Raw genomic sequence first — 26,115 nt, 5'->3', positions numbered from 1 at the left:
TAAGGACAGTGGGAAAATCCTGGCACAGGGAAAGGGAGGGTTATATGAGGGGATTTATAGCAGCTACAAACCTGCCTGGAGTTCTGATGTTGGTATCAGCACCATACAAAAGTTGAATAAGTTAAATTGATGCAGAGACACAGATCTAGGGCCAACCTGGCTCCAATGACAAAACATCAGGTAGAAGGAAGAGAAGAACCTTGTGCATGAGAAATTCTACAGCAGCAGAGTTTGGAGGTGTTACAGGAAAAGTAACATGATCAATGGCAACTCAAATGCAACAGCAGAAAGGAGGAATCCAAGCTTACACCAAGATGTGGAGATGCAGTGGAAGTTTGACACAACCTCCTTTCTTTGCTACAAAATAAGAAACTGTTCAGCAAGTCCTATCAAATATAGATACTGGAGAAAACAAACAGAAACTAAATCTGGCAAAGACAGATGTGAAAATGACTGTAACACATCCTCCTGAAAAAGAAAACATAATTCTAGAAATAGACTATTAATTTTACCCTCAGATTGTTAAATATGAACCATATACTCCTGCTTTTCTAGTACCACTTTAACTCAAGCCTTGCATTACTCACTCAAGGTCTAACAAAACAGAATAACTTAGGAAGGGACACATCAAGGTTAAGACAATATAATATCTCTGTAAAAATCATTTAATGGAAGGAATTGCTATGTCTTCCCTAAGTTCCCTTGATGGCACTTGGGCAAGCCAGCCCTCCCTTGGATGCACATGTAGATGGATTCCCTGGCTACCTTCCCTGCAAAGATGCCTCTATGAAACGAATCTACAGGGCTGCTCCCATTCTGGACAGCAAGACTCAGAGAACTGGTAACAACCCTGTGACTGATACACATGAGGTGCAGAGAGCAGACCTGCAGCTGCTGCTTCAGCAGAGAATGAGGCCATTTGCCCTTCTACTGCACAGAGAGAGATGCTATTTTTGTGTTTCCCAAACTAAGGTTCATAGTCTTATTGTGCAGAATGAGAACAAACCACCTTTTATAGGAAAAAGCATTTTAAGACAGTTTTAATGATGAGAATCAGGATGTAGAGTTTTACAGTCCCTGTTATTTACCATCTTAGATGTAAAGACTATGCTACAGCAGCTTCAAATATCTGATTTTTAATTTTCTAATTTGAAGCTATATTAAAGGTAGTAACTCTTCAACAGATTTAGTTGTTCTTTTTTTAGGCACTCTACTTTAATCATCAGATAAAGGGATTAGAGTATTACATCACTGCTTAATACCTCAAGATGAAAACACAACACTAGAAGGATGTTCCTCCAACTTGGTATCACTATTTTAAAACGTGATCCAATTGTCCTCTTGACGGGTGCTCAAGTTGGTAAAGGCAAACTATTCTTCACATTTTAAGTTTAAAAATAGCTACACCAGAAATTAAATCGACTAAGCCTGAGCAGCAGTTAAAGACCTCTCAGGTTCTGATATAAAACAAGAAGAGAATTCATAGCAGGGAAGGTTGGAGTAGGCGTTAATGAGCTGTAAGACTGACAATTACCAAACCACCCAAGTCTCAAACAGCAAACACAGTGTTACACAAAGTGTTGCTATATCTACCATCATGGTGGAAAACTATTTCCACTCTCTATTTTTGGTATGGAAAAGTCAATAGATCTAGACATAAAATAAACCTTCCAGACATAAAATAAACCTTAGCAGACATAATGACAAAAGTAGCTCATAAAACACAATTTTACTGTCAGAACTGCTGGAGAAGAGACATCCGTGTATGAAAAGTTGCCTGAGGAACTAGCAGGCACCATTAAATTAGGGAAAAGGAAAAAATAATCACAGGAAGAATATAATGCAGCTGGAACGAGTGGTTGGTAAAGGACAGCATGCTCCTAGCTTTCCAGTTTGGTCTTAACTAATTCTAACTCTGCAGAGAACTGAACAGCTCAAGCTAAAATCCCTCTTCAGCAGTTTCAACACAAACTTTAGCCCACCTTGGCCCTATACTTCCCTTTCTCCTAATGGAGTATCATGCCTTTCTCAGCTATAACAGATGGTCAATAGACCCTAAGCAGAAGGGCTACTCCACATCCTAAATATCACATACAAAACTCTTTCTTTGTTTGAATGCCTATTTCCATGGATAAGGAAGGCAAAGCAGTGTCCCATAAAACCAACAGACAAGGACCAAGGTCCTCCCTGGTACACACGTCCAGCATGGGAACAGTGGGATCATGGTATCTCTCTAAGCAGAAAAGATATGCAACTAATTATAGAGTTTAAACTGCTATTAGATGCTTTATGAACCTTTCATTTAAGTGATTAATTCTAACATACCAGGCAAATTTCAGTTCAGAGAGCAATAATAGGGGAATTTGGCAGAAATGACAAGCAGGCGGAATCTCGCCTACAGCAGCTGCAGAGAGTACTCTGAGCTGCCAGATCTCAAAAAGCTGCCCCAGTGTGGTTACTCCTTTTCAGAAACTGGAGAACTGCGCATCTCAATTCAGAACTAGGTTTGAAATCCTGGAAGAAGCCACACATTTCAGTGGAACTCACCCCAGACAAAGGAAGGCGTGCTCAGAGAAGTGATATCTACATTCAACCTACTATATACCATATGCTCAAATCCTAAATTCCCTTACATTTTCCTGAACTGGCAGCCACAGACCCAACTGAAGGCACAGCTTAAAGCAACTAAAGCAGCAGAAAGCAAACTTAAAACAAGAACCAGGGGAACTTTTGGGCTCATATTTACACTACTGATGCTCACCATTTAACTGGAAAATAAAGTGTCCAGAAGTGGTTCTAGACCATAGCGAAAGTGTTCACATAGCTAACGGGGCAGACAACATTGCAAGGCTGTGTTTGAAGTCCAAAACAGATACTGAAGTAGAAAGACCATGAGAAGTATGTGGTATCTGAGGCAGGGAAAACATTTAACAGATCTTTTTCAAGTAAATGAAAAGCATCTTGGTTTTTGATTGTGCTCAAAATATGAAGAAGATGATGCAAATGTGCACAAGGCAATTCAGCATCGCCCTATTTCTTTACCATTTACCATCAGTGATTGAACTGGCACATTTTGACACCTGAAGAAGGGTTGAATTTCCAGCTGCACCATCTGGAGTATCTGTATGAGAAGCCAGATGCAAAGAGCAGTGCTGAGGAAAAGCACTTTATAATCCCACTGCCATGCTCCCTTCACTCCCTTACTCAACCCTTTCAGCTGAGGTACTACTGAGAGACAAAGAAGTGCAACAGATTTGAGGAGGAAAACAGAAGACAAATTCTTGAGTCCAGCAGGAGCTGCTGAGACTTTTTCTCACCAGCAACAGAAAACCCAGTGATTCTCACACCACAGGTGAGACAAATGCTGTGTCTTTTCCTACAATTTCAAAATAACCACAGGCAGCTAAAACTACAAGATAATATCCCCTCCTGCTGCTCAAGTTCCCCAAAGCAACATAAGTTCTCCATGAACCTTGCCAGATGAGTTTGACCAAGTCACATAAACAAAGTGAAAGACAATCCCCAAAGAGACTGTATATTGTGCAGCTTAAACAGAAGCAGCATTTCAACACTGCTATTTAACATTAAACACTAACATCTATCCTTGTTAGAAATCTGTATTCTTGCTAATAAAAAAGAAAAAACAACATTCCTTTATAGAAGTGAAATGCACATTTTGATCTTTGACTATATTTATAGAAGGCCATTTACTTTCAGTGACCCCACACAAAAAAATTCAATCCCACCAACGATGCACTTACCAACACTACTGTCATCTCAATACTCTGATGTTAAATCTACTCCCTGCTAGGGAAAAAACAAAGTGGTGGACAAAGGAGGGCAGTGACAGGCTGGGCAACACCAAAACCTGTCTCTAGGCTCTAGGCTGTGCTCACACAATGCTTTGTCTCATGCCAGTGAGGTAGCTGATCATTCTATTGCCGTGTGCATCAACACACCAACCCCTCTAACACGTGGTATGTGGAGAGCAGGGTGAGGTCAGCCATCACCTGAACCACAGGCAGCAAAGACCTGCTGTCCCATGCCTTATGCTGGAGAGGAGAGAGGAAGGGTGCAGTCTTCAGTGATTCACCCCAACCCTTCCCATCACTAGAAGGCCAGGGCCTTTGGTGGGGTTCACTCCTACACAGGCATCTCTGCATGTTCAGCACTGTGCTTCATCCACTGGGGCATCTGGGAGCCTGGCAAGGGTTGAAGGAGGGAGACAGACAGGGTTGGGAAAGCTTGAAAATGAAAGTTTTAAAATATACAAAATGTAACACACTGGAAAAAGTTTAAAAGTTGCAAGACAAGAAAGGAAAAGAAAGAAATATATGAGGTGAGGAGAAAGGGCTGGAAGATGGTGGGAGAAGACTCCAGCTTGGGACAAGGGGCAGGTCTAGTCTACACAGCACTATTCCCTCTGGTAGCCACTCAGTTCCACGTCATCCTTGCGGCGCCGCTGCGCGAAGAGGGAGCTGAAGGGGTAGAGCTTGGCCTTGGCCTGGAAGCGCTGCCCGGCAATGTCGATCTCGAACTCGCCCTGGTTGATGAAGTCAGTGGTCACCACCAGCTCCTCTCCCGTCTGCTCGTCGAAGTGGTGCACGAAGCCCAGGCACACGTGGCGCTCCAGGGTGTAGCTGTAGGCACTGCTGGTGGTCTTGCCCACGTAGCGGCCGTTGCGGAAAATGGGCTCCCCCCACCAGGGCCAGAGGTCCATATCCGTGTCATGGTCCTCGAGAATGAACATGGTAAAGCGCTTGTACACCCCGTTCTGCTTCTGTTCCAGCAGCACTTCCTGGCCAAGAAACTCCATTCCCTGTGGGGAAAAGGGAGCATCAGCTGATGTGAGGGACACAAAGTGTGGCAGCTGCTCAGCTGCAGCAGAATAGGTTGCCGACAAGGGCAATTTATGCCCTATCAAATGGGCTGTCTCCATACACAAGAAGCCCAGCTCAGATAGCTTTTCTGTCATGTTTGTTGCTCCAGATGTTAAAACACACAGAAATGTTTGTGTAGCTGGTCTTTAGAAAAAAAATAATTCTAATTTTCACTCTAGCGAAAACCATGTCTCCATTCCAGTTTTTGCCATTTTTCTTGTTCCAGAAGACTACCCTTCTTTATAAATCATTTGGAAACTGTCACTAATATGAAATTTATGTCCTTAGTCATTATATTCTTTTCTTGCATCAATACAAGCATTTGTTTTGGCTCATGCAAAGATGGAAGAAAGAAAACAAGACGGTGATAGCAACAGCACCTGCTACCACAAAAGCGTGATATAGCTCTACACTGTTCTACAAACTCCCCTCTTTTATTAAAAATAGAGAACACCTGTTATTGGTGCCTAGTCTCATATTTAACATCATTAAATGACACCAGGTGCACAGGCTGGCTTTTGCCTCATCAGATTAGGAAAACAGTTTAGAGAAGCAAGAATTTGAGCATCTGTAAGGTACAGAGCACCTCTGCCACACTGGGCACTGCACACATAAGCAGCATCAGGCAGAGGTCACTGGGAATGCTGCCTAGGTAGGAGGAAAACAGAGCATTTTTGTATTTCTAGCAGCCTGCTGAAGTACAAGAATACGTTACAGCTACTGCACACAGCTCCATAAAGACACATCCATCTGCTTGGCTGGCAGCCTTTCAGTCCAGTTCTGCTCTCCCACCAAACTCTGTGCAGAAGGTGGTGTACCTTATCCAGCTTGACCTGGAACTCGCGCCCACACTCCATAGGAGTAGTAAAAGCATCCAGATCCTGGCCCCAGAAGGCAAAGAACTTCTCAATGCGCAGGCTGCGGAGCGCGTAGTAACCGGCGTTCCGGATGCCGTACTTCTGCCCCATGTTCATCACCTCATTGTACACATGCAGGGCGTACTGCAAGGGAAGGGTGAAACACACACTGGCACCAGGAGAGAGCAGCAGCATCTGGCACCACCAGGAATGCCACTGTCCCCTGCCACTGAAGCACGAGAGCTCTGCTCCACTGGAATGCAATATTAAGCGGAAAAACTCCCCCTGGTGCCTGCAGGCAGCTTTCCTGTGGTGCAAATCAGACATTTCATCACCTGGAGTCAACTTGGAAAATGTTTCCGATTTATGCATGCAAGCAATTGCTTTAATTAGCTCAGGCTGCAGTGCACTCTTACCTCTATGGGGATATAAAGCACGAAGCCAGGTTCTCCTGTGTGAGTGATACTCATGACACGGATGCCATTAGCATAGCCCACGCTCATCTCCTGCAGAATCAGAGGGGGTGAAATCATCCAAACTGGAACACAGCACACAGATCCAGAAGGAGTATAATGCATAACACATGCACACTGCCCAGACCTCTCTCCCCTTTGCCACCTGCACATACTTGCAACAAATTTAAATTTCCAATTCAAATAGTGATGTCACATTATCCAAACTTGTTAGTCATTTCTTGACACTTGGCAACAAGCCCTGGAACTAGGTCAGGACACAGGTTGTATTCTAGATACAAGACAGAGGTTGAATAGCAACTACCTGCTCAGCCTTTAAACAGGCTGATAGGAGACAGTGATGTCAGAGTCCCCAATCCCAGCTGCCCCTCTGACAGCTTCATAATTGATTATATGAAACACGTCAAGATATCAAATGGTGACAAGTCTACAGTGAGAGGAATACTGAAAACAAACGCATATTCACCTATATATTTAGAAAACACAATCCAAGGACAAGTGAGCCTAGAGAGTTCTTTACCAACCTAGCTCAGTAACTGCAGTAAACCTTCCTGTATATCTTAATTCCCCTCCAATTATCCAAAACATTTTTCCTGTCCTTCCATCCATGCTTTGAAAAACCTAGCAGAGTGAGAACAAAAGAAGTCACTCACCTTGCAAAAAAGAGAGGGGAAGTGTTCTGCAGTCATTGGGGCATAGGACAACTCTGACAATACATCCACAGCACGGGGGCCAATCAGATTGAGAGCTAAAGAGGGGAACAAAACAGCATTAGGATGAGACTGGAGAAGTCTTGCCCAGTGTCTAACATGCTGCTCCAATTCTGAAGTCTTATTGAACCAACAGGTGTGTTTACATTTAAGAACAGAGGAGAAAGTCATTAAACTTTCTCCTGACAGTCCACAGTAAAAGAATGCTGTCTTCTAGCTCATGGTTTTCCAGAAAAGAGTCTCTGAACTGCTGTTTTCATCTAAATGTTTGGAAAGGAGACTAAATCGCAACTACAGGCACTTTAAACAATTAACTGGCATGCAGCAGGAGACACCATTTGTGATTTTGAGCTGTCTGAGGAGGTCTGCTTTTAGTGATTTCTTACCTGTGTATTTCCAGGTCACATCCTCTAGGACCAGGTTGCTGTCATCAGGCAGGTGGTTCTTCAGCCAGGCCCAGCAATGAACTTGTTGGTCAGTAGGGGAAATCATGAAGAAGCTGGAACAGACAAATCAAACCCAAGAAACAATGAAAGAACAACCACAAAGTGAATCAGCTCATTCTTCATTCATCAACTACTGGAGCCATTCAGCAGTTTCCAAGCTAACAGAAGATCAAAACAAGCTGGTTTGTGAAAACCACAGCTCAAGTCTCTGGATCAATGCCATTACATCTGTCATGAAAAGAAATCCCCCACTTCAAGCATTACCAGTGGTTTGGCGACAAGAAGTGACTACATGTGGAACACAGGGAATTCTGCAGGAAGTTGACAGACTATCTCAAAGGTCACAACTGATTTGAAAAAAGGACTTGCAGCTTTTCACCACCAGTGATTCTATTTACTCTGACAGTCAGAGTAGAGATGGTTCACACAGCAATTTCTTCACACAGAGTAGAGATGGTTCACACAGCTTTCTTCAAAGCAGAAGTCTTTTCACACACAATGGTGGTTATTATTAACAGTTTCCAAAAACAGAACACCACTTGATATGGGAAAATGAGCTGCTTGTGTGTGTGTCTGATACAAACTGTGCGTTAAAGTACATCAACATCTGTAGAAATCACTAGGCAAGGACAGAAGCTACTGGTATCACAGAGAGGACAATACTTTCAAGCAATACATGAATGCAGACAGAAGTGGAAGAGAAAGAAAAGCTGTTTCTAATTGAAAGAGAAGCAACAAAATGCTTTCACACCAATACAGTGAAAACACACATAGAAAACCATCCAGAAAAATAAATCCAACACTCAGCTGGGACATGGCTATGAAGTTCTTAAAAGCAAGAAAGCTTTCACTGGATGCCAAAGAGAGCCCAATCTGGTGAGTCTAAGGGTAAAATCCTGTGATCATGTCAACTTGCATGAGAGAGCACAAAAGAATGATAAAAGACTGCAGAACTGAGACTTAGAATACATATACTGCAATGAAAATTGAAATAATCAAAAAGCAGTATTTTCAATGCACAATTCTAGTAAGGACTTTGGTCAGGAGTTAGTATGCACTTTAAATGGTTACCTAACTTAAACTCCAGTGACTGCTAAAAACAATTTGTATCTCAATTAAGAAATTAAACTTCTAAAGGCCTAACATTTTGAGGAAATCTATTTTCATCTGTAATCCTGGAAAAAGGCTTATTTTCCCCAATGTTTTTAAGTTCAGAAGCTCCCTTTCACTTGAGTTACTGAATTAGGAATACTAGTGGAGAAGTGAGACTTTTTAGTTCAGGGTGGTGATGAAACTTTGTGGTCTCCATGAAGAAGCCCTTAAAGGCTCAAACACCTGAAGGGTGATGGCTAAAGATGCTGTCTGCACACCCACCTGCGCTTGCTGAGCCGGGCTATGCTGCAGTCATTCTCATACCCTCCTTTCTCATTAAGCATTCCTGTATGCACAACATGCCCAACTGGCACATCCAGGTCATTTGAGAAGAGATACTGCAGATTCTCCAGGGCCTGGTCTCCGGTGGACTACATGAATCAAAAGGAAGAGAAAGTCAGACAAGCTGCCTGAGCAAAACAAATCCACTGGGGCAGCTTAAGATCGCATCAACATCCTGGCCTAAATTATTTCAATTTGTGATGATGGTGACACTGACGTCTCGAGCGTAACAGGACACAACAGTGCCACAGTGCCGGAGGTCAAATTCTATGTACAGACTAAGCTGATATTTCTATAAACTGGGCCCTTGACAGACAAAACCCAAACTGTGCTAAATACTGTGGTACCACCTGAATTTAGCCATACAGTGTGACTTCCTCTATCTATCCTCAATAGGACACAGAGTTTTTTGCAAAAGCAGACAATAATAAACTAAAGGTCACCTCTACCAGGTGGTCCCTTCCTAGGTACTTACACTTATTTCAAACTTGGTAAAAGATGACATGTCAATAACACAAACTGCTTCCTTACAGCACTTGACTTCAGCACCCACAATATCAAACCAGTCTGGTTTGTAAAAGGTTTTGCTGTGATCCAAATCCAGCAGATCTAACACAAAGAAAAATCAAAGGAAAAATTATTCAACTGGATGAATTAAGACCTTACAGAGACCAATTGGGAAGCACTAAGCAGAGGAAAATATGATCTCACCGCTCCCAGGTGGGACAAAATACTTGACTCTCTCAAATCCATGCTTCTCCATCCACCTGGCTCCCTGTGCGTCCAGGCGGTCGTACAGCGGCGACGTGCGCAGCTGCCGGCCAGTCTGGAAGTCCCAGCGGGGAACCTTCAGATCATACATGAGGGCTGCAATGGTCATAAAGATCCTTTATTAGGCAAAGTGATTATCTTTATCCAAACTTTTCTTCCAGATTATCAGTACTTATTAATATCTGAACCATTAATAAACTCCCTCAAAACAGCTCCCAACCTTCCTTTTCCTGGTTTTGAAAATCCACAAATCCGTTTTGATCCATTTATAGCTCTTCAAAATCAGAGTAACAATATTTGCACAGAACACTTATATTTATAGATACTTATGGTCTCATGACAGTTCTGCAAGAATAACAAAAACTCTATTTTTCATGAAGTCATGCTGACTAGCATTAATTATGCAGGATTCTTCCCTGGCAGTGCATTATATCAGATATTTTGACAATGCTAATGCTGGGGTAGAGAGCGCATAGTTACAAGGACCATCTCATTTGCCTTCTTAAATAATGGCAATTCAGCCTTTTGCAATCATTGAAGCTTTTCCAAATGGCTTCTCTGTCTGTTCAGCTATTATAGAATATTTTTATTTAGAAAACAAGTTGCCCTAAAACATTAAGCATCCTCCTCAGTTATCAGTGGAGAGTAATAACCTAATATTTATAAAGTAGTATTCAAGCATTCTTAAGATTCTACCTAGGTCAAAAACTGCTTAAAACTGAAGATAAGCCAACTAACTCTTACTGAATACTTCCATAATTTCTGTCTCATAGCTAACAATTTAATGAATTTATTGACAATATCTCAAATTGGTACTCCTGAAAGAGAAGGTATTGGGAAGACTAGATTAGCATGGGAATGTAACACTTCAAAAAGGGAATACACTGTAAAAACTACAGGGATACTGTGGCTATCAGAACTGAGGTTTGTATTGGAAAGCGCCTGCAGAATAATGCCCAGAGTATAAAATGATTTTTTTCTGGGAAGAAGGTCAAAGCAGCATAAGGTTTTTATTCCCCAGATATAGCAGGGCTAAGAGGTTTACTCAGCTTCTCTGCTTTCACCCGAGCATATGTTTTTAGTTTAAACTTGGTATTCAAGTAATTGTTCCTGTTATGCAACTTGTGGAGCACTTCATGCTTCTATTTCGAACTTGAAAAGAAGTCATCCACAATATTCAGACAATATGACAGATATTCAAACAACAGGAGGAAACAAAGCATGGCTTCAGACAAGAAAAATGGCATCTCTAATCTATTCTGCAAGGTATTTATCACAAACTTTGACAGGAGAAAGCACTATGTCTATGAAGACTTCTGAATTATACAAGATAACTGGGTCACCCAGCCATAAGTTGGAAGTGAAGGTATTGCCACACAGTAATGATGTGCAAAGAATAACAATCTTTGAGACAGTGTAACACTCCCAGTTAAGACCTTGGCATTGCTTTTTTAGGCTGAAATCCTACAGAGATACATACAAATTTCCCTATATCAGAGGCAAAGCACAGAAATAGCAGAGAGCAAGGTACCAACAGCATTTTTTTAGAAAAGTTAATAAGAATGCTTGTACAAAAAAAACCCTCATAATTTCCTCTCTCCTGGGAAGAGGCTGCATTGCCACGAAGGAGGTCAGGAAGAAGGAAAATGTTTCTCAGAGTGATAGCAGAGGAGAGACAGTGTAGCAAAGGGCAAAAACTTGGACAGCCTGGCCAGAGCTAAACACAGAGACCTCACTTACGCATGACTTCCATCACACGGTGGCGGAGGAAAGTGCGACTGCTCTGAAGGGTTCCAAAACGTTTCAGATCCAAGGGCCAGACATTTTCCGACGGATACCCATTTACTATCCACTCTGCCAGGTACCTGATGGAAGAAATAAAGACAGACTGAGATATCAGCCAATGTCTTAAGGGAAAAGTGTAGCTCTGGAAGTCAGAAGGAAGGCAGCTTGGACTTGAGAATTTCTTACAATAGAGAGAGAGAAGACATGTAACACGGTATTCTAAATACTAGCAGAATCTGGAGAGTTTCCCTTTGTAAAATGCACCCACCAGATTTCTAAATTACTAATTGCCCATTAGGATGAAGCATACAGGGCAGCAAGAAGTTCAGGACATGTGCTAAATTAAGCCAGAGCCTTGACAGGTAACCTGGCTGACACTGTGTCAAGTGCTTGGGTTCTGATACAAAAAAAGGTGCAAATTCATTTCAGATTGAGTTTAGTGTTTCTACTTTCTTATTTCTCATTGCCTGGTGTAGGCTCAGCCACAAACTACCACTGACAGCATTCATTTAGCACGAGGGGCCAGCCAAGTTATGTTTAGCTACACTTTCAGCAGTGAGGGAGGAAGGCATTCTCCAGAGCTAATGGACACAGGCAACTCAGAATTTAGCAGAGCAGAAGGTTCCGTTCAGAGCCAGTAGACAACAAAACAAAGGAGTTTGGAACTGATCATGAAGTTACATTAGCAAGCTAAACTGTTTATTTTGGGGCTGTAGCAACAAATGAACAAACAGTGCTTTTACCTCCAGAAATGACTTTGATTCTTAAGAGAACCTCACTGAAAAGATTCTTTGTATTTCATGTGACAACAAAAAAATAATTATGAGTTGTTTCTCTGGTGAGTTAAACTATTAGACAATAGACAAACTAGTGAAGACAAATGTAGATACTAACACCAGCATGAAAAACAAGCAGTTTTTTAAGAAGGCTGTGTGGCAGAAGGAATGCTCAGTCACCAAAACTAAATGGCAGTCAGAGGGAGAAATGATCGTTCAGCAACTTTGCTGCTGAGATCACATTTAAATGCCTGTCTAAGAATCTGCATTTACACAGGAACTGGATTTTCCTGAGAAATTATTACACCCCAAGCTTACTGTAAGGGACAGTCTGAAACTACTGTCAGCACTGTCATCACATACATGGTGTTTCATCAGCAACAGATTCACACTGCTTTCAGAGGAATTAACTGCTCTATCAACTTGATTGATCTAAAGACTTCAATCAAATGATAAAGGAGATCATGAAGCACAGGAGATGAGGGAATATATGCTTTGCTAAGCTTTTATCTCTTAGTGGTAGTTTAAAAAAAACCATACCAGTTATAGAATCATAGAATCACAGAATAACCTGAGCTGGAACAGATGCACATGTATCACTGAGTCCAACTGCTGTCCCTGGACAGGATAACCCCAAGAATTACACCAGGTGCCTGAGACCATTGTCCAAATGCTTCTTCAACTCTGGCAGGCTTGATGCTGTGACCACTTGCCTGTTTCAGTATCCAATCACCCTCTGGGTGAAGAACCTTTTCCTAATATCCAACCTAGACCTCCTCTGACATAGCTTTAATGAAGCTTACTTGATCCCCAGCTGCTAAGTGAGATGTGATGCCAGAGGACAGATGTGCAGGACAGGAGGAGAATCCAACACAGGTTTTAAAGACACACTGGAGAACATGATCAGAAAACAGCAACTGCTCCTCTCCTCCACTCAGGTCAGAAATGAAAGAGGAGCCTTTGTCAGAGGAGATGACAAATACCAACCAGAACATTCTACATAGGAGGATCATCTGTGCAGTGTCTTGGCTAAAGCCTTACTTACACACACAACAGAGATAGACCACTTACTTGCCTGCTCCCCCACCATAGGAGATGCCAGCTGAGTTCATGCCAGCCAGAACGAAGTAGCCTCGTGCAGTGGGCGACTCTCCCATGATGCATCTCATGTCTGGGGTGAAGGACTCTGGGCAATTCACCAACTGCATGATCTGCAGAGCCTCCAAACCTGGCATCCTGCGCAGGAGGGCACTCAGAAGTGGCCCTAGGAACCAAGAAAAAGAGAAAAATAGTCTCAACACATTTCAGCTGCTTCAGGTGGAAACTGCTTCCATGTTTTGATAGTCACAGGAGAAATGGCTTATTTGCTGGAATTACACTACTCAAAATAGATCACACAGCCTACAATAAAAGCAGTCATATTGATCCAGACCAAGAGCCCAGTATTATTTTCAACAGTGCAAGAGCACTGTTCAGTTTTGTTTGGGAAACAGGAGCAGACATCAAATAGATACATAGTGAGGAGTACAAACAGGCAAATGTATAGGAGCCTTGTCACATGCACTCTGCAAACCTCCACCTATCATCAGCTCAGAGGATTTCCTAAAAATTTAGTAATTTTTCTGTATTTAGAAACCCATAAATTGGTCTCTCTTTTAAGTACTAGACCAGTCTTTCCCAGCCTCATGAAAAAATCCAACAGACACAGACAAGGAGTCCCATGTGTTAAAGTCTGTTGTATGAGGAATCACTGCCTTTTATTTTAAAGCTCACACTCAATTTCTTTTTATGCCTCCTACCATTAGAAGAGATAGTGGTCAGGAATCCCTCTTCCAGCCTGTCTATCCCACTCCAGATTCTATAGACCTCTCTTTATTTCCCTTCTGCCATCTCCTTTCCCCAGCCCACTCAGTCACTCCATTCCTGCAAACTATTCCAAGCTTTGATAAATCTCTTGCTGCTCTTCCAGACCTTCTCCAGCCCTATGATACTCTCTGGAAACAGGGAGCCTAGAACAGGAACTAGCATCTGGCAAAACAAGGATTTAGTGTTGCATAATGAACAGTGTTTTCTGCTCCTTTCCCAGTAATTCCTAACTTGTCTTTTGCTTTAACCACTGCTGCACTGATGTCTTCACAGAACTAACAGAACTAATACAACCCCTCAAGGTGTGTTCAAAGCCCATCATGTCATATGGTGAAAACAAGACCATCCCCACACACACCCATGCATTTGTGTCACTTCACATTTATCCTCGTTGGATTTCCTCATTGCTTCACTGCCCAGTCACGCTGGAAAAGTCCTTCAGCAACTCTTCACAGTCTGATATTTGAGAGCATTAATAAATGGGTAAGGTATCTACTTGGCTTTTGTTGCCCAAAAGTTACCTCTGCTTAGTACTCCAGATAAAAGCCCTCAAGATTCAGCCCTAAGAACACTCCTGAGCTTTATGCACAAGCAGTAAAATAATCAGATTTCACATCACCTAAGAAGCTACAAACAGAACTGACCCATTCTCTCTCTTCCCTCTCTCAAGCATTAGGATTCTAGAATGAGAGCCTGGTGTTACAGGCTATTTTTCTATTGATAAAAAGAGAGATCAGTGCTAGATTTGTTCTCGTATCTAGACCAATTTAAGCAACTCCACGGACTATTTTAAAATCAAAAGGTGTTCCAACGACAAAGATCAAAGTAGTAATACAAGAGCTCAAACCCCAGGAACTGTGGCCCTAGAAAAGGATCAAATACTGCCTGAGTTAGCTCTGACTCTGCTCAACTGTTCAGCACATTTGAACGGATAAAAGGGCAAAGCTGGAACATAGTATGCAGCTGCTTCAGAAGCCTGGGCAATCTGGGGGCGCCAGCAAGCAGTGCCGTTTCATTTTATCCAAATGAAAACCAAAAATGAAGTGGGTGCAGAGCTTGAGCAACTCATTACTGAAGCTAGTATCTTCAAGCAAGTCTTTAGGGATCTAAAGGGCATCTAGGGATCTAAAAACCTTTAGCATATGCCAGCACAAAACAGCACCCCATCCTGGCTTCACCCCCTGGAGTTAAAACTTTTACAGTATCAGTATGGTGTCTCTCGGAAATCAAAGTAAAATTATTCAATTTAACTTGAAGCACAGCTGGAAGAACATATTATGACTGCAGAAAGAAATCAGTGAAATTCCATTCATGCCTAGGGTCACAGAGGCATGTGTATTCACAAGGGATGCAGAGAGCTCTGATAGAAGGGAAAGCTGGATTCCTGAGTACAAGGCAAATTTGAAGATGAGAGGGCACATACCAACTTACCAGGCATCAAAGAGACAGGAGTGGCTGGGGAAGAAAGGGACTCACAGATCATGCTATGCTCTTTCCTAGAGAAAGAGCCCTCCATGTAAAAATACATGCAGAATACAAACTCAGAATCAAATAAAATGAGAAATACAGAAGAGTTGGAATATAATAAACCACTGTCAATGGTGGGACAAAGTCTGGGAAGCCACAATATCAACTTCTGTCCACAAAGCAACTGCCACTGATAGAAATGCACTTGTCAGTCCCTGATGGAGAGCTGCAGAAATAAAATACCACAGCTGTGTGGCAGGTCAACAGTGTTGATCTACTGTGTCACAAGAGGAGCAGCATGTGGCACTGACAGTCAACAAGTGAAATGGCAGAACAGTGCTGGGAAGCTGATGTAGTACCTTGCTGCTCTAGAGGAAGGTAATACATGCTGAAGATTGGAAGGTGTTTTTAAACATTACACATATATCAAAGAATCACAGAATCCTGGAATGGTTTAGGTTGGAAAAGACTTTAAAGCTTATCTCATTCTAACCCTGGCATGGTGGGGACACCTTCCACTAGACCAGGGTGCTCCAAGTCCCATCCAACCTGACCTTAAACACTGAGCAACTTGTGCCAGTGCCTCATCACTCTCACAGGGAAAAATTTCTTAATAATATCTACTTCTGCCCTCTGTCATTTGGAAGCCATTTCCCCTTGTTCTAGCACTCCCTGTCAAAAGTCCCTCTCCAGCTCTCCTGTAGGCTCCCTTCAGATACTGCAGCCCTTGGTAAATGGTTTTTCAGCAAATTACTGACAAATGAAGAGATGAGTGAACTTGAGAGCACATTCATCTTTCCCACAGATCAGTGACAGCTGGCACTGCCATGAAGTCTGCCTTCTGCTGAAGCACATGTTTCACTGCTGTGGGAACCTTTCTTCCCTAACATACCAAAATGATCCCAGTCTTCTTGAAGGTTCTGGATCTCCAGCTGGTTCCGTCCCTCCGTGAAGAGAGGTTTGGGGTTTTTCTCAAAGCCTCCTGAGAGGATGCCACCCTGCCAGTTGCGTATGTAGATCCTGCCATCGGGGTCCACAACAGCTGCAGAGGGAAGGGAAGAGGTGAGAAGGGAATTGAGAGAAGGGATATCTGTCTCAGGCTGTTGTCCCAAACACCAATGATGGAGGGCTAGTGACACACCAGGCCAAGCCATCAATCTCCCAACACGAGAAGGGACAGTCTCAGCTCCCCAGCCCCATGCTGTCACACCATTCTGGTTCTCATGTGACACCCTTGTGAGCCAGTTTAGATAAACAATTAGCTCCCACCACAGCCATGCAGGATTGTTAACTTCTGGACAGCACAGTAAACTGAATTAAACCGGAGGAGCCCCAGCAGGACAGTGTTCCCAGGAGTGAGAGGACACAAGAGGGATTCAGAATCCTTGTGGCACTGAGAAGCTATTATACTTGGCAGCTATTATACTGCCTTAGTTCCCCTGAAATTGCACCCCAGCCCTTCCACCAAGACACGTCCGGCCCTGCCCTTCTTTCTCTTCCTATTCTAAGAACAGCTAATTTGTATCAGATCCAGCTTACTGCAGGCCACCACCACAAAGACCGTGGGCAGCACTGGGGTGAGTACAAGCACCAATCAGGACTGGATTGCTCCTTCCACTGGTAGTGTGCCAACTTGAAGTATTTATGTTACTCCACCTGACATGCTCCACAGCAATTTTTGCCATGTTCAGAAAAGCTGAGAATACATATATGTGAATATATACATACATGTATCTATATATATCTACACACAGAGGTTTAAATTCATCAAATAAAAGTGAAGCACTTGGACTCCATCCAGAGATCCCAATTCCCTGGACAGTGTATACATTACTCACTAGAAGCCAAAAATCTTGCCAACAACTGAGAGTAAATAAGTAAAGCTTTCTACTTCTCAACCACAGTTTTCAAACACAAAGGCTTTTTTAAAAAAGATCAAAAAGCTAGAACGTGGGGGAGGAGCAATTACCTCAAGTGTTTGGTTGCCCCTACAGCTCATAGACATGTAAATGCCATTGTAAAGCCTTAGCTTCAGTTGGAGGAAAGGAATAGATGGGCCATTTGGGGCCAGCAGCCTGCAAGGAAAACATAGTGCCAAGGCTAGCACACTCTCCAGCCCAGAAATGCAACAATCCAAGACTCAGGCACAACTACTACTCGAGCTAGAGTCAAGGTCATTCTCCTGCTAAGCTGATGAACTCTCAAAGTCATTTTCTGCAGGAAAAGCTTCCCCAAGAGTAAAGAAAGATATTCTTTCTACCACTGAAAAAGGATATTCAAAGCAATTCAGAGAGAAGGACCTCACAATCCCAAATGTGCTGAGGACCGATAGCCCGAGGTTGGCCTTTTTGTCACAAAATAGAGGTCACCTTGGAAAGGCAGGTATAATTCACCAAGAAAAGTGAGAAGAGCTGAAGAATCCTTACTTGGTAAGCTGCTTGACAGAGGCTCCTGCAAAGGATGTGTCAGGAGGTAGAAGTGTTCGCAGGCATGGACTGGGATGTGCACTGGTTCCTCCCCAGAGTGGCCCAACTCATAGGCCCACTGAAATCAAAAAAGTGCAGGTCAGGATGGAAAAGGAAAAAAACAAAACAGCTTCAGGAAAACAGCAGGACAGAAGCACCTCTCTGATTTTGCTTTCATAAAAGACCAAGATTTGGTTCAGACCCCGTGACATTAAAAGACACGATTTTTTCCTCTTTTATTAGAATTTGAACTGTTTTGGATAAAGACTAGAAAAGTGGGGCCCCAATTCAAAACTAAGAAGTACCAGTTTACAAAACAAAAGCAATATAAGATCTGTAGACCAAGTCAGTACTAGGTTCAGCACCTAGAAGCAGAATAGTCAGCATTTAGGTGCCTGAACTAAGACCCTTTATTAACAAGGGGGACAGCTGCTAGCTGAGAAACTGCAATTATCAGGTGCATTTTCTAGCAGAGAAGACATCACACTAAGGAGTAAAAGCAAACAATTTTTTCATGAGGGAAGTGAGAAAGAAGGGTCTGTCTCCCTAACAGCCAAAGCAACATTCTTCCTGTCAGAAGGGTGAACCTCCCAGCAGAGAGACCATGGACAGAGCTGTACCAACAAGCTGCAGGTACTGCTCAGCAGGTTAACACCCAGCCTCTGGTGCACTGCAAATAGTAAGCACTGCTTTTCCTCCTTATCCTGCTGGGATAAGCTGATGAGCAACATGATTTGATCTACTCTAGCAAACCAAGCCAAAGCACAAGCCATTAAAAATCCCAAAAGGAAAACAAACAAACAAAAAAAGAACCAGAGGGAAGTGCGCGTATTCTTAAGCAACAGAAACAAGAAAGAAAAGATTTAAATAATTCAACCTGGCCAGCACAGTTGACGAAGAACTCGCATTGAATCCTTCCTCTGTCAGTCTCGACTCCAGTCACTTGGCCCCTCTGGATTGTGACATGACTGACACTCGTCCGCTCGTGGATCTGGACACCTGCAGTGGATTACAAAGTCAGCATGCCATGAACTTTCTTTCTAATGTGTCAGACTGCTAGCTTTAAACCCTTACACTCAACCAAAATGCTTGTTTTCTCTTGGAGACAAAATTTCTATTCTTGACTCAGTAATTCTTAAGCAAAACCCTATTATTTGTAAAACATCAGATGTACAATTTGTACAGGCTGAGACTGTGAAGAGCTACAGTTTATCTTCCCATGTGACAATCTGGGTGATAAACAGATCCCCAGTCTCAACAACAGAAAAAAAAAGTTCCAGCTATGGACTTCTTTCTATTACAATTCCTTTATGCAATAAATTTGTAGTTTCAGATGGCATGACCGGTTCTTTTATGGGAAATAAGTAATTTTGTGGGGAAAAAAATCAATAAGCAGTATGCGATCAACCTGGGCTAAAAGAAACTGAGAGGTATCTTCCTAAGCAGCTTCTTCTGATCTGATGGACTTTCATCCTTAATGATCTTTATTTCCTGTTACCTTATTTAACCTTTCCCCCGACTTTTAAACCACACACTGGTCAAACAGCATTTATTAATACACTTCCAAACCTATTTCCAAAGCACATGTGCTCAATTAAATACTCTACAAGGCTCAGCCACTCTTTTTCATTTGTAGGTAATTAACTGTTTTGATGTGTAATTATGAGTCAATTCTAGGAAGGAAAGAGTGCATGCTTTTTCAGAGAAATATGTAACCACTAAGGACAACAAACAGGTGTAAATATGTAACCACTGTGGACATCAAAGAGGTGCTTGAACTATCCCAGGAAACCTGTAAACATTCAGCACATAAAATCAGCCTGCTTTTTCAGAAATAAACAGGTTTAAGAATCCAAGCTTCACAGAAATAAGGGAATTTTGGTCTTCAGGGCTCAGTTAGAATATCAAAAGAGATGCAACCATAGCTATCATGCAGGAGAGCACTCTGTAGATAAAAAAAGCTCCTACCATTCCGTGAGGCAGCAGTTGCCAGAGCCAGACTCACGTTGGCAGACGACACGAGTGCATCTTCTGGCACATACATGGCCCCCACAAGGTCATGGATGTTGATCAGTGGGTGGAGCTGTGCCACTTTCTTTGGGCTGATAATTTCACATGGTATTCCCATGACACTGCCACAGAACACAAGAAACACGATGTCATTTGCCCTGCAGGAGAGCTGGTGCACACAGAAGCTGAGTTGGATTTCCTGCTCATACGTACTTCAGCGATGAAGCAATGCGCTTCAGAGAGATCAGTCGGTCCTGAGTCTGAGCCAGGGAAATAGAGCCTGTCTTCATGTACCCTATGACAATGACCAAAGTCAAGTCAGATTTGGACAGGATCTTCAATTCCTTTCCATCTCAGACTCACTGCTTTAATATAATTGCAGACTTGTTGCTTCCACTACTCAGGAGCCTGGAAATCTCACATCCTCAAACAACTTTGAACACTTACGAGCTAGTAATTAAAAAGTGCATGAGAAAACTTTTTTTAAAAAGCAGTTTAATTTTTAATTGCGTTCTCTTTCTACTTCATATACTCCATATTCTTTTATACTGTTTATAAAAAACCCCCTGAATTTCACACATGGTAGCTATTAAAAGAGAGAGAAGTTGAAAGTGATCTAATGACTACTCAGAAGAATAAAACTTCATCAACTAAAAGCAGATATAATATCACTCCAACACCTGCACTAAATTAGTATTCATCTTAATTGCAGGCATAGTTATGAACCTCTATTGAGGTATTCATTTGTCTGACATACATGACAAGTTCTTATCAGAAGAAAACTTCTAGTGATCAAGTTCTTCCTATCAGGTACATGCCCAGACATTTTGGAGGGAGAGGGAGAATCTAAACATAATCTTTTTTGTTATTTTCAGGGCTAGACTGCAGTAAGAGACACAGCTTTGCCTATGCTTCAGTGCTCCTGTTAACCACATTTTCTTTTTGAGAAGTGAATCAGTGCACAGAACAAGCCAACTTGCTCCAGTCACTGCAATATATTTTCCATGTCCTTGTGAAAATTCCTTGTCTGCCCAAGTTACAGACAACGTGCAAACTGTCACAATTTGCAGGTAGTCTGCCTTCAGTTTGCCCATCTGATATTCTTCTCCCCATTCTGATTACACTGGTGACATCACTTTGCATCTGATTAGGTCCATATGTATTGTCTTTGAACGGGACTTTCAAGCCTTAAGACACTGTAAAACCACAGACAGTGTTGTTTTATTGCTTATTCACACATATTTCAGTGTCAGTACTTCCGTTTCCCAAAGATTACTCCATTCTGGCACTTTCAGTACCTGTCTGCACTCCTGTCTCCTGTTCCAGCTGCTGGTAGAGCTTGTTTGAATAGTGTGCCATCTTCAGCTCTATGGACATGGGCCTGGCTGTGCTCACAATGCCAGCACAGAATCGAGTGGTGCCAGCAGCCAACCTGCAGGAGAAGGTGCAGAGAAGGGCCATGATCGTACAGCTGCCAGGTACACACTCCACACCAGGCTGCTCCAGCAGCTCCACTGGCAGCACAAACCACACAGCAACTTCTCCCCCAAACACATCAGAACTACACTAAGCTGGACGATGCAGAGCTGACACAACCTCTAGAATTATATTCCTTTCACTCACTTTTGAAAACACATTGCATTCCAAGACAATTTCTCTTTAACAAGTCCTAAAAACTGACATTTTTCAAAAAAAGCACTTTTTGTAAAACAAAAAAAAAATCTTACACTTCAGTTGAGCTGCCTGATTCTTTCCTTCTTCAAAGTAGGATTTCCATCAAATAAAAATTAACTTGGTTTTGAGTCCTGCATCTTTGAAGATTACAGTATGAGCAAGTCCCTCTCACTCCATAACAACTGCCATAGACAGACACATGTTTCTTGTCCCTTAACCACTGAGCAATTTGGTGAAGAGCTGCTCTAGAGACAGAAACCTACACAACTCCATGCAGCATGGACAGGGGAAGACAAGGCAATTAGATTTAAGCATTTCCTTTGCAGCCTGCTTCCACAACAATTACAGGTTACCTTTGCTGCTGCTGAAGCCATCCTGCATTTCTGCATTTGACACAACTGCTTTCAGCCTAGCACATCTATATTCTCTTAGTAATTCAACCTAAGATTCAGTTGGGTAAGGAATATTTGCTACACCTCTACTCAGTGACAACCCAAAGAGCTGAAGCACAGTCTGGCCATGCTGTGCTTCTCATAAGAGATTTCTGCTACTGCAATATTCCTCCTTCTCCTTGAGCATGCACAGACTGAGCCTACACAGCATCTTAATTCACTGCAGATCTTTAATGGGCTGTTCAAACCCTGCTCCAAGCTAGCAAAAAAGACATTCCCCTGCAAACACAGCCCAGCACCCCATCAGAATGACCCCATTCACAAGGTCTCAGATAAGAATACCCAATTCCTTTTCTTTGCAGCTAGAAAGAACCTGCTGCTTCCCAGCCACAGAGACTCCAGGAACCACAGCTAATTATTCCTGAAGGCAGTATCAGGTGGGAAGCTCTAAAGCAGATGATAAATATACAGTCCAGCACTTACTTAGGGCATTAGAAGCTGCTACCATAAACACCTCTTCACACCCTAAAGTCTCAGTGGTGTCTCGTGCCCAGGATCCTCAAACTGCTTCATTAAAACACCACGAATGACCCTCAGAAATGGACATCTAAAACAACAGGGGAAATGCTGGGATGCACAGCTTTCAACAGGAACTCTGAGCTCTGCTACAGAGAGCTGACCAAACTCGCTGAGGGCACTTCTGCTCAGCCAAACCAAAACAGCCTTGGCTATTTTACAGAGAGCCACTAAATCCTCCAACAAAGTGGATAATCTGAGCATTTAACCAGCTTACAAGGCTATGATTTAGTGATGCCTGCTTATAACCTCTTGCAATCTCTGGAGCTTTGCTGGCTGTGTAATACTTTAGACACAAACAGCATCCTGCTCTGAGAGGTCAGCAGGGGCTGAGAAGTAACGTGGATTTTTAATTCTTTTAAAATGGTCCATCATCTTTGTCAGCTGCATTGTTTTACATGGTCACCTGTGATAACAGCAGAGCAGCTAGATATCTCCCAAAGGAACTGTGATGCATGGAAAACCCACACCAGAGCAGAGTTCTCCTGATGGGAACTGCAGCACATGCAGGATGCTCACTGGAGCCCACTACTGATCACACCCCATTGTGTCACCCCCATGCTGCTCAGGGCACTGTGGGGAGGTAGAAGACCCTGGAGTGCAGGATTGAAGTAGAGGGGAAAAAAAGGTGGTGTTTTAATGCCTGCTTTTTGTTTCTCACTACCTGAATCTATTGTAACTGTCATTAAATAAAGCCATTATTTTAGATTAATTCTCCCTAGGATAAGTTTTGCCCATGGCAGTACAATATCCATATCTTTAACCTGATCCACAAGTTCTCTTGGTTTAATTTCTCTCTGTCATGCAGAGGGAAATGGCATTACTGCAGGGGAGTTTGCCATCAGCCATGGCCACCCCACCACAATCACACAAGGGATACTCTTCACCTTGCACAGCAGCCCTGTGCTTGGGAAGGGGCAGTAAGTGTTGTTATTAATGTTCTGCATAACCTTATTTCCCCCAGGGAAAAGGTGAAGAGATAGAAATAACACATTACAGGAGATATTGCTCTGCATAGAAATTTTGCTTTGTTGGGTTTTTAACCAGAAATCCTTACCTGCCCTGCTCAAGTAAGACTATATCCTTAAAGCCCATCTTGGAAAGGTGATAGGCCACAGAGGTGCCCATGATTCCACCACCACAGATGACAACCTGTGCCTGTGCTGGCAGGGAAAGCGGGTGAGGCTCTGCTGTGGTGGAGGCGCTGCGCTGGGAGCCGGTCATCCTCCTCCATTTCGGGTGAGCCGCCCGCCACTGGATATCGGACAGCAATCGGAGAAACATCCCAGCTGCTCTCTCTCTCTTCTGCTAAAGCACCACCTAGATGTGCTCAGATGTTACCTCAGCACCACTCCTTCTAGGAAGGAAAAGATGAGACTCACATTACCACTTATGACACACAGGGCTGGCAGCAGGACACATCACGTGGTGTGCCGGGTATAAGTGGACATGAGAAAGCTGATGAGCAAACAAGTGCCCTCCCGTTTCAGGAGGGCACTTACTCCTGAAACAACAACCTTGCTGTTAAGATTTAAACTTAGACCATGAAATAGGAACAGAGCATTACCCCTTTGGTTTTGACACAGTGCAACTTGACAATGAGCAAAAAAGCAAACGAAAGGTGGAAAAGCTCTCACATCAGTGACACGGAAGGCTGAAACGGCCATCAGGCACAGATCACGCTCTGGAATGCTTCGGAAAGCCAGAAGTCATTAGGGCACAAATAAGCTTGATTATTAACGCTGCCAGGCCTTTACCTGAAGAAGGAAACGAAGTCTGTGATCAGAGTAACTGGCACAGGGCACTGGAGAGGCCCCTCCGGGAACAGCTTTACCACAAGCTTTACCCCAGGGCCTTGCTGCGGCAGCTCCCCCAGCAGCAGCAGCACCGGAGGTTCCCCCGCCCGCAGACTCCGCTCCGTGCCGGCAGCTTGAGGGACGGGGGTGTCAGGGCGCGGGGTGTCAGGGAGCCCCGGGCCTGGGGGCCCCCGCTTCGGCCTGCTCGCCCCCGCCCCCGCGCTGCGGGGCGGCCGGGAGGGGAGTGAGGGCGCAGAGCGGTGCCGGTGCCGGGCGCGCCGGGGTCGCGGAGCGGGGCCGGGCTCGGCGGGGCCGCGCCGGCTCACCTGGGCCAGGGGGAGGCCGGCCTGACCTTCCGCGCTTTACGGCCGCGGCCGCCGCGCGACAGCCGCCCCTGCGCGTGCGTCACCCGCCCCGATCGGCCCCGGGGGCGTGGCCAAGCGAGGCCCCTCCCCCCGCGGGCGTCCCCTCAGAAATAAACCACCACAAGTACAAACCTGCAGACTCTTTTTATTAAATTCTCCCATTTCATCTGTACAGAAAAAAAAAATGCACATTATTATGTTCAGAAGTTCAGTAACATCTCAAAATTACACAGCATGGACATGTAAAAAAAAAAACCAAACAAAAAAACCCAAACTGAAACAAGGAGCGGCCAGGATTTATACACAGAAAGGGTAAACAATTTACAAAAAAAAAAAAAAGTCTCGTTAATGTCACATTTAAAAATAATTATAATAATAATAATAAAAAAGAGACTACGTTCAAACAGCATCTGCTGTACAACAGGAATCCGCTGGGTCTGCTCTGTACACTGCGGGTGCTGGGGAGCCCCTTCCCCCGCACCCGGCCCGTACCCACAGCTATGGATCCTCCCACGGGGCAGGCACACCTTTCCCTTTCCCTTTGCTCCAAGTTCAGGATTTCCCAGGCGAGCACTTCTATCTAACTCAGTCAACGCAGGGGCAGCAGGGCTGGGGGCTCAGGGTGCAGCGATTCACCCTGGCAGGGATCTTTGCGTTTGGGCAGCTATGGAATCAAATCTGGGTGCTGTGCAAGGAGAAAATCTCGCCTCTGGCTAGTGAAGAGCAACGCTGTTAGTCCTCCCTACCACAGACAGCGTTCAGGAACTCAGTGGAGCAGATGCAGAATTCCACCAGCACAGGACAATGGTAGTGCCAGCTGAATTCTCTCTGGCACGTGTGAGATTTGGGTCTCTCCTAATCATGACTCATCGGTGGAAGCAAAAATGGCAGATCTGGCTCCCAAACATGGACACTGCACAAAGATCAATACCTGGGAGCTGCCTGGAGGATCTGAACCCCAGAATGAGGAACGTGCTCTTACACAAACCCACACTAGAGTTGTTTAAGTCCACAGAGCTGTCCTTTAAATAGGGACAGAGGTGCTAGGTGAAATATTCTGGTTTCATACCACACTTGTGCACTCATACACACCTCAAAACTACCTTTTTTTTTTCCTAAACAAAACCGATAAAGTAAAAAACCCTACAATCTTCTTTCACTAAGTAATAACGTTGTATTTTAACAGAAATCACCATCCAGCTTCAACACAATTCCTCTACAACATTGTGGGATTCCAGCAGTCCCTCTGGCTTATCCCATTTCTTCCTTCTGTACCTACCTGCAGTTAGATTGTGTACTCGAGACAGTCACAACCCTTATTTTCCATACAATGCACTTAACTGTGGATTCTTTCAGAGCAACACTGATTATA

At 43.5% G+C, this 26,115-nt stretch overlaps 1 protein-coding gene across 1 annotated transcript; it reads right to left on the bottom strand.

Moving 5' to 3' along the window:
• Positions 1-3,514: 3,514 nt before the first annotated feature.
• PDPR (pyruvate dehydrogenase phosphatase regulatory subunit) lies at positions 3,515-24,507 on the bottom strand. Its single transcript, XM_058813456.1, has 18 exons — positions 24,340-24,507; positions 23,640-23,939; positions 21,239-21,372; positions 20,154-20,235; positions 19,899-20,062; positions 18,808-18,929; positions 17,892-18,009; positions 16,358-16,507; positions 13,204-13,396; positions 11,312-11,436; positions 9,512-9,667; positions 9,276-9,409; positions 8,741-8,889; positions 7,307-7,419; positions 6,864-6,958; positions 6,154-6,243; positions 5,699-5,881; positions 3,515-4,819 (listed from the first exon to the last, which is right to left on the bottom strand). Exons 2-18 carry the CDS (start codon positions 23,864-23,866, stop codon positions 4,415-4,417), a joined length of 2,640 nt encoding a protein of 879 aa, XP_058669439.1. The 5' UTR covers positions 23,867-23,939; positions 24,340-24,507; the 3' UTR covers positions 3,515-4,414.
• Positions 24,508-26,115: the final 1,608 nt, after the last annotated feature.

This window comes from Ammospiza caudacuta, chromosome 13 (assembly GCF_027887145.1).
Source record: "Ammospiza caudacuta isolate bAmmCau1 chromosome 13, bAmmCau1.pri, whole genome shotgun sequence".
NCBI lineage: Eukaryota > Metazoa > Chordata > Aves > Passeriformes > Passerellidae > Ammospiza > Ammospiza caudacuta.
Note: the sequence above shows the minus strand (reverse complement) of the source record. Positions and strands in the feature narration are given on the sequence as shown.

Excerpts from the sequence above, each read along its gene's own strand:
- PDPR (XM_058813456.1), bottom strand. The coding sequence starts at position 23,866 with ATGTTTCTCCGATTGCTGTCCGATATCCAGTGGCGGGCGGCTCACCCG. Across the intron at positions 13,397-16,357 it reads AGAAGACTGGGATCATTTTG|GGCCACTTCTGAGTGCCCTC; the intron begins GTATGTTAGGGA and ends CTTGGTTCCTAG. Across the intron at positions 9,410-9,511 it reads TTTTGTCCCACCTGGGAGCG|ATCTGCTGGATTTGGATCAC; the intron begins GTGAGATCATAT and ends TCTTTGTGTTAG.